General features: G+C 42.5%; 1 protein-coding gene across 1 annotated transcript in view; it reads right to left on the minus strand.

Moving 5' to 3' along the window:
- Nucleotides 1-4,858, minus strand: part of LOC308081407 (tubulin beta-6 chain-like) — a 10,083-nt gene extending 5,225 nt beyond the window's left edge. The window contains exons 1-5 of the mRNA XM_080457778.1: nt 4,783-4,858; nt 3,578-3,693; nt 3,351-3,479; nt 2,395-2,632; nt 1,043-1,257 (exon numbers count right to left, since the gene is read on the minus strand). Coding sequence (XP_080313904.1) covers nt 1,043-1,257; nt 2,395-2,632; nt 3,351-3,479; nt 3,578-3,693; nt 4,783-4,843 — 759 coding nt within the window. The 5' untranslated portion in view covers nt 4,844-4,858. The remainder of the gene's footprint in view (nt 1-1,042; nt 1,258-2,394; nt 2,633-3,350; nt 3,480-3,577; nt 3,694-4,782) is intronic.
- Between the last annotated feature and the right edge of the window lie 6,383 nt (nt 4,859-11,241).

Raw genomic sequence — 11,241 nt, forward strand, 5'->3', positions numbered from 1 at the left:
GATGACTAATCGATAGACAAAAAACATTCTTTTGGGTGAACTATCCCTTTAAGTATATTTTGATGGCAATACTTTTGTACTTGACATTTACTCAGGTAAAATGTTGAATATAGACCTTTTACTTGTAACAGAGTATTTCTACTCTACTGGAACTTCTTTCACCACTGCTAATACTATAGGGATCATAGACAGTAAAAATAAATATGGACTATGGGGACGTGACGTCATCCATTGGTTTCTACAGAGCTGCTTTGAAGCCGGTAGTTCAGCGAATTAAAATTCACCATCTTGGATTTCCGCTTGCAAATTATCTAATGCTATTGGATGGAATGGGAGCGAGGGTGCGTCTTCACTCAGTAGAACCAGTAGAAGCATACCCTTCTTCATAATAAATGTAAGAATTAATGGGAGCATAATTTACAAAAAACACCTGAAACTAGCGATTGACAACAAAGTCTTTATGAAAAGCTTTACTAAGGTAATAAAACCAAGTGTGAAGTCCAGTCATATTTTCATTGGCTTTGACAGGATGAAATGTTTTCTGCAGCTACAGGAGGGGAATTAGCAGAAATTAGTGACACCTTCTAGGCCAGGGGTCTTCAACAGGGGTCCGGGACCCCTATGGGGTCCTCAGAGTTATTACAGGGGGGCGCAAAATCTTTGTGAGATATGTTTTTTTTTGTCTTTTTTACATTAACCACTTGAACCCCCAAAAATAGCCGATCTACAAGCTCACAACGCCTCGCCTGCGAGGCGTTGTGAGCTTGTAGATCGGCTATTTTTGGCAAAGAATTTTGGTGTAGAGGGGAAAAAGAGCAGACCAAGTAAAACATCAGAAACACAATGTTATACAATATAGAGGGGGTCCCTGCTTCATCTTTCTCTCAGCTAGGTGGTCCTTGACCTGAAAACGTTGAAGACCCCTGTTCAAGGCCACTAATGAGAACTGCAGTGTTTTCATTACTTCCGCACTGGCTTCATATTCAAGATCAGAAGCTTGCCGCCCGACCGGGGATCTTGAATAAACCAAACCAAAGCACACCTCCTTCATGGACATGGGGCCGCGGAACACGGCCGCCACTGTCAGGTAGCGGCCGTGGCGCGGGTCGCAGGCCGCCATCATGTTCCTGGCGTCGAACATCTGCTGGGTGAGCTCGGGCACGGTGAGGGCACGGTACTGCTGACTGCCACGCGCCGTCAGAGGGGCAAAGCCTGGCATGAAGAAATGCAGCCGGGGGAAGGGCACCATGTTGACCGCTGGATAGATAGACAGACAGACAGACAGATTAACCACTTAAGCGTTATTTTATACTTCGTCGAATCGTCGCACAACAGTGTTCTGCAATAATAGCGAAAATAGCCGATCCTCAAGCTCCCCAAAGCCTCCCCTTTTCACCTGCCTGATTTTTAGCCCACGTAGCTGGCTGGAAATCTAGTCCTATATAGAGCATCGCAGTTCCCGCCCCTTCCGGGTTCCACCGCAAAATACTCAATGCATTTTTCCCATTGACATTTCCAAAAATATTTATATCAATTACTTTAAGCCCAGAATCAAGCCATCCAGGGTCCTGGTGAATCATGACCATAAAACGTTTGATTCTGTGATAAAAAAAAATTGAAAACGGCAAAACAAAGGGTATTTATTAAATTAAAGTATATCATATAATTAAATATAAAAAAAAAAAAATCACAGAAAAAAACGTTGTATGGTCATGATTCACCAGGACCCTGGATGGCTTGATTCTAGGCTTAAATTAATTGATATAAATATTTTTGGAAATGTCAATGGGAAAAATGCATTGAGTTTTTCCTTCCGGCACCAGGAAGTGGGCGGGAACTGCGATGCTCTATATTGCACTGATCAGAGCAATGGTCAGTGAGTTAAGGCCTTTTTGAAGTGTTAAACACCACTGTAACACTGTTGTAGGGCCCCATACAGTATGTACTCGGCACACAGTGTTTGTGCCGGAGTTTGGAGAGCATCAGAGCAACGGTGCGCCTAGCAAGTCCGGATGTTACGTTTGTGATGTCCACCGTCCACCCAGTATTATGCAATTATTATTTTTGTTTAAGATTTATTTTAGGGCTTTTATGTCTTTAGTGACAGGACAGTAGGCTGGCAGGAAATGGTGGAGAGAGATGGGCATGCAGTGACATGCAGCAAAGGCTGTCAGGATCGGGACTCGAACCCGCGACACACTGTCAGGCTACACTGAGCCTAGGGTGCCTGGACCGCTACGCCAGCGGTCCAGGCCATTATGCAATTTTAATATAGGATAATGACATATCCAAAATAGCGGCAGAGTATTGATCGATTATCTCATAAAATTATCGATTATCGATAATATTTTTTAAATTATAAAATTGTTTAACCGCTCCCTAACAGTAACGTGCCTAGCTTGCGCAGGTCTGCGTTGAGCTGGCCGGGGAAGCGTAGCGAGGTGGTGACTCCGCTCATGGTGGCCGACACCAGGTGGTTGAGGTCGCCGTAGGTGGGCGTGGTCAGCTTGAGCGTGCGGAAGCAGATGTCGTAGAGCGCCTCGTTGTCGATGCAGTACGTCTCGTCTGTGTTCTCCACCAGCTGGTGCACCGACAGGGTAGCGTTGTAGGGCTCCACCACTGTGTCTGACACCTACAAACGCACACACACACACACACACACACACACACACACACACACACACACACACACACACACACACACACACACACACACACACACACACACACACGCACATGCGCACAAAGACAAATATTGTACTTTTGCTCTATTTCTAGGAAGGGAAAATGTACATAACTACTTAAGCCCCGTTTTAAATCAAAAATAGTGAAAATTGCAGATGTACAAAATAGCAGACCCAAGTAGGGGTTGAGTAATTTGTCCACCGCAGGTAATAATATTAACCCATTCAATCCAGGAACGCATCTGTGTCATTTTAGATTTGAGCTATAACCATTATTTTATACTTTGGCCGTTCAAAAATAGCAGATCTACAAGCTCATAGCATGTCACTTCGTGCCACGCTACGAGCTTGTAGATCTGCTATTTATTTTAAATCTTGAACATTTGTGCAAAAATTTAATACATATATTTTTTTTTAACAACATTTTTAACTCAAATCTTTGCTTCTGGAGGTCCCTGGAACAAAATATTTTACAAATGTTCACTTACAATATTCAAAGATTTGCACAAATCTTCACGATTTTTCAAAAATAGCAGATCTATGAGCTTGTATATCTGCTATTTTTGAATAGCCAAATAAATCTAAAATGACAGATGCTTTCGGGTGGGTTAATACAATTTGAATATCATCCATCCATCCATCCATTCCCGCCTTCTCCGGTGGTACCTTAGGTGAAGGCATGACGCTGAATGTGTTCATGATTCTGTCAGGAAACTCTTCCCTGATCTTACTGATGAGCAGCGTTCCCATCCCAGAACCAGTCCCTCCTCCCAGTGAATGGGTCAACTGGAAGCCCTGGAAATACAAGAACACAAATGACACAACCGTCCCAGAACCAGTACGAAAGGATTCAACTTATCAGTCATCCATCCATCCATTTTGAAGATGTTTACCTGCAGACAGTCACAGTGTTCACATTCCTTCCTCACTACATCCATGACAGAATCCACTAATTCAGCTCCCTCTGTGTAGTGACCCTTCGCCCAGTTGTTACCTGCACCCGTATGTCCTGCAAACGGTGACATAGAACAGTTGTTGTCGACAAAGTAGACAAGTGAAGTTTATAGGTACCAGTTTAGGTGTGTGAAACCGACCTCTGAATCGTGCTGTAGTGTCAGGAGAACTATAAGTGTTTCAGCCACTTCTTCCGTCAACACAAAGAGAAGCTTGCCTCAGGTTTCAATGCTCTCAGATGGCAACGTTGACACTGATTGTCATGAGAGTGCCATGTTGTCATGACTTTTGACCCTAGCACGCAGTTAGGACTTGGTTGTGCATTCTGTCACACCTCGAAAATAGACGATCTACAAGCTCGCAACGTGTCGCTGTGGTGATATGCACATGGTTAGTCACTCTGTCTGTGCGTGTGTGTGTGTGTCTGTTTCTCATCCCAGGGAGACATGAGTGTATAAACCTCAGGACTGTTTACAGTACAGAGCACACACATTCTCTGGGGTTTCATTTATGTCTCCATATTTCCTAACACCTCTGCCTCCATGCAGTTCATCTTTTGAAGTGACGTTTCTCATCATTTGAGGATATTACCTGGGTTCCAAGTAGCGTGTCTAATAAATGGTTTCATTGGATATATTTTAAGGGGCTTGAAAAGCCTGGTCACTCACCACATAAAATGTTGGCACTGTAATTTTCTGCAAAGAAACACTGAAACTGGATGTTTTGTTTTTAATGTTTCTAGATGTGGACCATGTCGACTCAGTCCTAGATTATTTTTGTTTGTATTAACTGGGAACATATAAGTTACTATTCTGTGCCTATCAGCACGCAACTCCAACGACGCAGGGTTAGCAGGGGGTCATGTCTATGTTTCCTCAGCCATTTGTTCCCTCAGTTTAGGATTGGGCTTGGGGTTAGTGTTAGTTTTGAGGGAACATAGGGCTGAGGGAACATAGTTACGCTCCCGTCAGAGGCAGTGGGCTTGCACCCCAAGATGACATTTGTAGAAAAGTACAACTGAAATGTTTCTTCTCTGCTGATTTGGTTGGTTTGATTCAGTGCTAGAGTGTGATGTTCAGGTTCTGTATTTTAGGGTTTGATCCAATGTAGAGGTGGAGTTTGTCATGTTTTACAGGCTGTTTACCGAAGATGAAGTTGTCTGGTCTGAAGAGTTGTCCAAATGTTCCTGAGCGAACGCTGTCCATGGTTCCTGGTTCCAGGTCGACCAACACCGCCCGGGGGACATATTTATGTGCTACACACACACACACACACACACACACACACACACACACACACACACACACACACACACACACACACACACACACACACACACACACAATATTAAAAGCTAGTACTTTCACAGGACTTTGAGCACAGTTGTATTTGTGGTGTTTATCAGATTGTAATAAAGAGTTAAAGCCACAATCCGTCAATTTTAATGTCCTACCAGAGACTCCAACTTTGGTCCCCCACGCAAGCGCTTACATTTGTAATATTGAGCTGTAATGGAGAGCTATTCTGCTATTCTGGTCTTCTGCTATTCTGGCCCTACCAGGGGTGGCCATAGCTGAATGGGTAGAGCCTGGGAAACAAAAGGTTCCAAGATCGACTCCCAGCCCCGCTTCCCCTCTGCGCTCAAGTTTGACCACTTGAGCAGCAATCCGCTGGGTATTGTCGTTATTATCATTATTATTATTATATTAGAGCCCATTTGGGCAGAGTATAAATTGTGATTTGACCTGGCTTTACGCAATACCTGTTGTCAACTGGTAGGTGTCCTACCCTATACCATAGGATCTACATTTCTTTTTTGAAGAGTGAGAGACCTGCAGATGTAGGTTACTAGTTATACTCAAAATAACTTATACTACAAAAATAACATTTAATTCACACAAAAGAGTTATATATTGCAGCTTGAATTGACCCTTTCTAAAGTCCTGCCCATCTTCCATGCCCTGATGCCCATGACCAAACCACTACATGTCTAACTCCAACCCCATCCTGAATCTGTTCTGTACATAAATCTAACTCTAAAACATGTAACCATAAAACCACCATTTCTCTTGTGAAGACCCACTTTGTGGGGGCTTGTGGGGACATTTGGCTCTCACAAGTAGCGCGCACAAACAGTGATGTGTGTGTACTTACAGGAAGCCTCATTGTAGTAAACATTGACTCTGTCCAGCTGTAGATGTGAATCACCCACATAGTTCCCTGTCGGGTCTATACCATGCTCATCACTGATCACCTCCCAGAACTGATAGAGAGACAGACACAGAGGCGAGAGAGAGGGAAAACCTTAAAACAAAGAGTTTTTTATTTTTTTCAAAAGTGCCCCACCAAGCTACCCTTACCCTTAAAATGAAGGTAAATGACTTCAAGGTCAAAGTCGATGACACAATCATCACTAGCAAAGAAGAGATTACCTATTTGGGATGTATTCTGGACAAATACCTGTCAGGTGAAAGCATGGCAACAAAGGTGGTCAAAGGAGTAAACCAGAGAACCAGATTTATGGGCAGAGTTTCCTCTTTTGTCAACCCTCAGGCCCTCAGGACCCTCTCAGGGGCCCTGATTCAGCCCCTTTTTGACTATGCTAGCTCCTCTTGGTACTCCAACACCTCAGTGTCACTGCAGACTAAGCTTCAAACCTCCCAAAACAAACTGATCCGACTACTTCTCGGACTGGGGCCCATGACCCACCTCTCTCCCACTCACTTTGCCAGCCTAGGCTGGCTCAGGGTGGAAGACAGGGTTAAACAACTAAAAATGGGTCTGGTCTTCAAAATTGTAAATGCAGATTTGCCCGATATGCCCCCTATACCCGCATATCTGTATAAATACCTCGAAAAAGTTAGTGACACCCACAGCCACGAAACTAGAGGGAGCGTAAACAACAATCTGGTACCACCCACCCATAAAACAAACATGGGCAAATTCTCCTTCTATAGCACAGCCACCAAGGAATGGAATAGTCTAACCCCATCCCTCAAAAAATGCAGTTCGCTGGGCTCATTCAAAACAGCCCTAAAAACCCATCTTTCTGGAGGCCGAAAGAGGAGCTAGTACCAGTTTCACTGTAGACAGACGACCCCCCCCCCTCCTCTTTTTGTACATATTTTGTATTTCCTCATGCTTTTTTTGTATATAATTTTTATTTTTCCATGCTTCCCCCCCCCCCTTTTTTTTTTTTTTTTTTTTTGTACATATATTTTTTAAATGCTTTTTTTGTACATAGTGGTACTTTTTCTGTATTATCTGTATTTACGGGGCCAGAGCTCTCAGCTCTGGACCTGTTTTAATGTTCCCCTCTTTTTTCTTCTCCCACTTTTGGCATACGCTTTTTACGAAACTTGGCCATATGGTAGATGGTCATGAAAAACTATCAAGAAATAATTCTCACAATCTTTCGTCAAAAGGTGGCGCTATAGCACTCAATTGAAAATGCCAACTTTGAACAGGTACAACTCATGCCCTGTTTGACCTACAGCCATGAAACTTCAATATACATATGCGTCTACTCATGATCAACAACTTTCACACTCTGACTTTTGACCTCTGACCTTTAGATCTCCCACCATTTTGAATAATATGAAAAACAGTTAAAACCTATCTCCTCCTGGGATTTTTTAGTAATCTGCACGAAACGTTTTACACATGAACTTTGAACCTATGCCGAAAAACATGTGCAAAAGATTTTCCATAAGTGAAAAAATGAAGCTTTAATGAGCCAATGAATATTGCAGTTTTATGACAATTATTCATCTGCCCCTAACACATACATGCAGACTCACATTTCTTTGAAACTTTGCGGTAATGTTGAGGGTCATTTCAAATATCACTGAAACCAATCTTACTCCAATTGGTCAAAGGGGGGCGCTATAGCGATTTTTTGAAAATGCAAACTTTAACCAGGCAAAAGTCATGTCTCGTTTGGCCGACAGCCATTAAACCTGCTTACACATGTGCCTTGACTCATGAGGAACACATGTATCACGTTGACCAGTAAGCTCCGCCCTTAGATTGTCCGCAATTTTGAGCAGTTTGAAAAACACTTAAACCCAGGATTTTCCAGCTATTTGCGTGAAACTGTATAATCTGAGCGATCTCCTTTTTCACAGGTTTTTGTCTGTTGGTCCAATGGCTTCTCCCTTAAACGCGTGCCTCACAACCTGAAGGTTGCCAGTTCAAGCCTCACATGATGCAGACTCATTTAAGTTAAATTGCAAAAAACATGACTGTATCAATGAATACATGTGCAAACGGTAAAGATAACATGAAATGCTTATTTGAGAGTATGTTTTTTCAATGTATGACGTACTTCATTGTGAAAATAGCCGATCTACAATCTCACAACTTTTCAGATAGCAACGTTTTGTGAGCTTGTAGATCGGCTGCTTTCACTGGTTTCGGTTTCGAGGAGACATACAATTTCTCTATTGGTAAATGTTTTGTGAACGAGTGATCTTAGTGTTAGTGAAACAGGGGCTTGGTTCATGACAGAAGGCAAAAGTTTATGATCTTCAACAGACAACTTCAGCCTGGATGAAGCTATAGCACTACAGGTAGTGTCTCAGCCTGTGAGTCTGAAGGTTGAGAGTTTGATTCCTGTCAATGGCAATAGGTTGAGCTGTCTGTTTCTCTCACTCTGTCTATCTGGCTCTGGTAGGTGGGTCATTACGGGGCCAGAGCTCAGCTCTGGACCTGTTTTAATGTTGCCCTCTTTTTTCTTCTGCCACTTTTCGCAGTTCTGGCTGAACCGTGCATACGCTTTTTACGAAACTTGGCCATATGGTAGATGGTCATGAAAAACTATCAAGAAATAATTCTCACAATCTTTCGTCAAAAGGTGGCGCTATAGCAAAATGCCAACTTTGAACAGGTACAACTCATGCCCTGTTTGACCTACAGCCATGAAACTTCAATACACACATGCGTCTACTCATGATGAACAACTTTCACACTCTGACTTTTGACCTCTGACCTTTAGATCTCCCACCATTTTGAATTATATGAAAAACAGTTAAAACCTATCTCCTCCTGGGATTTTTTAGTAATCTGCACGAAACGTTTTACACATGAACTTTGGACCTATGCCGACAAACAAGCAGCAAAGATTTTCCATAAGTGAAAAAATGAAGCTTTAATGAGCCAATGAATATTGCAGTTTTATGACAATTATTCATCTGCCCCTAACACATACATGCAGACTCACATTTCTTTGAAACTTTGCGGTAATGTTGAGGGTCATTCCAAATATCACTGAAACCAATCTTACTCCAATTGGTCAAAGGGGGGCGCTATAGCGATTTTTTTTAAATGCAAACTTTAAACAGGCAAAAGTCATGCCTCGTTTGGCCGACAGCCATTAAACCTGCTTACACATGTGCCTTGACTCATGAGGAACACATGTATCACGTTAACCAGTAAGCTCCGCCCTTAGATTGTCTGCAATTTTGAGCAGTTTGAAAAACACTTAAACCCAGGATTTTTCAGCTATTTGCGTGAAACTGTATCATCTGTGTGATCTCCTTTTTCACAGGTTCTTGTCTGTTGGTCCAATGGCTTCTCCCTTAAGCGAGTGCCTCACGACCGCAAGGTTGCCGGTTCAAGCCTCACTTGATGCAGACTCATTTAAGTTGAATTGCAAAAAACATGACTGTATCAATGAATACATATGCAAACGGTAAAGATAACATGAAATGCTTATTTGAGAGTATGTTTTTTCAATGTATGACGTACTTCATTGTGAAAATATCCGATCTACAATCTCACAACTTTTCAGATAGCAACGTTTTGTGAGCTTGTAGATCGGCTGCTTTCACTGGTTTCGGTTTCGAGGAGACATACAATTTCTCTATTGGTAAATGGTTTGTGAACGAGTGATCTTAGTGTTAGTGAAACAGGGGCTTGGTTCATGACAGAAGGCAAAAGTGTATGATCTTCAACAGACAACTTCAGCCTGGATGAAGTTATAGCACTACTTGTAGTGTCTCATTCTGTGAGTCCGAAGGTGGAGAGTTTGATTCCTGTCAATGGCAATAGGTTGAGCTGTCTGTTTCTCTCACTCTGTCTGTCTATCTGGCTCTGTCTGTAGGTGGGTCATTCCACTTTTCAATTGCATCGCACAAAACATGACTGCATCAAATAATGCATGTGCAATTTTTTAAGACATTACAATCTAATATTTAATTCAGACACTGTGAAACCACATGTTGCTTTTCACTTGGCAGGATGTAAAATGTCATCTCTCTCTCTCTCTCTCTCTCTCTCTCTCTCTCTCTCTCTCTCTCTCTCTCTCTCTCTCTCTCTCTCTCTCTCTCTCTCTCTCTCTCTCTCTCTCTCTCTCTCTCTCTCTCTCTCTCTCTCTCTCTCTCTCTCTCTCTCTCTCTCTCTCTCTCTCTCTCATTCACCAGGTCAGGTCTGTTGGTCCAATGGCTTCTCGCTTAAGTGTGTGCCTTAGAACCTCAAGGTTGCCAGTTCAAGCCCCACTTGATGCAGACTTCATTTAAGTTGCATTGCACACAACATGATTGTGTCAATTAATGCAAGTGCAATTGTTAAAGATAACCTGAAATGCTTATTTGAGAGTATGTCTTTTCAATGTATGACATAGTTCATTCTGAAAATAGCCGATCTACAATCTCAAAACTTTTCAGATAGCAACGTGTTTCTGAGCTTGTAGATCGGCTGCTTTCACTGGTTCACTTTTATCTTCAACAGACAACCTCAGCCTGTACAAAGCTATAGCACTATAGGTAGTGTTGCAGCTTGTCAATCCGAAGGTTCAGAGTTCGATTCCTGTTAATGGCAATAGGTTGAGATGTCAATTCCGCTTCCATCTCTCTTCAATCTATTATGTTTCCAAGTCTCTCTCTCTCTCTTCAATCTATTCCGTTTCCATGTCTCTCTCGCTCTCTCCCTCTCTCCCTTCAATCTATTCCGTTTCCATGTCTCTCTCTCTCTTCAATCTATTCCGTTTCCATGTCTCTCTCTCTCTTCAATCTATTCCGTCTCTCTCTCTCTCTCTCGCTCTCTCTCTCTCTCTCTCTCATTCACCAGGTCAGGTCTGTTGGTCCAATGGCTTCTCGCTTAAGTGTGTGCCTTAGAACCTCAAGGTTGCCAGTTCAAGCCCCACTTGATGCAGACTTCATTTAAGTTGCATTGCACACAACATGATTGTGTCAATTAATGCAAGTGCAATTGTTAAAGATAACCTGAAATGCTTATTTGAGAGTATGTCTTTTCAATGTATGACATAGTTCATTCTGAAAATAGCCGATCTACAATCTCAAAACTTTTCAGATAGCAACGTGTTTCTGAGCTTGTAGATCGGCTGCTTTCACTGGTTCACTTTTATCTTCAACAGACAACCTCAGCCTGTACAAAGCTATAGCACTATAGGTAGTGTTGCAGCTTGTCAATCCGAAGGTTCAGGGTTCGATTCCTGTTAATGGCAATAGGTTGAGATGTCAATTCCGCTTCCATCTCTCTTCAATCTATTCCGTTTCCATGTCTCTCTCCCTCTCTCCCTTCAATCTATTCCGTTTCCATGTCTCTCTCTCTCTTCAATCTATTCCGTTTCCATGTCTCTCTT

The sequence above is a fragment of the Gymnoscopelus braueri genome (genome assembly GCF_963280865.1).
Source record: "Gymnoscopelus braueri genome assembly, contig: SCAFFOLD_574, whole genome shotgun sequence".
In the NCBI taxonomy this organism is placed as follows: domain Eukaryota; kingdom Metazoa; phylum Chordata; class Actinopteri; order Myctophiformes; family Myctophidae; genus Gymnoscopelus; species Gymnoscopelus braueri.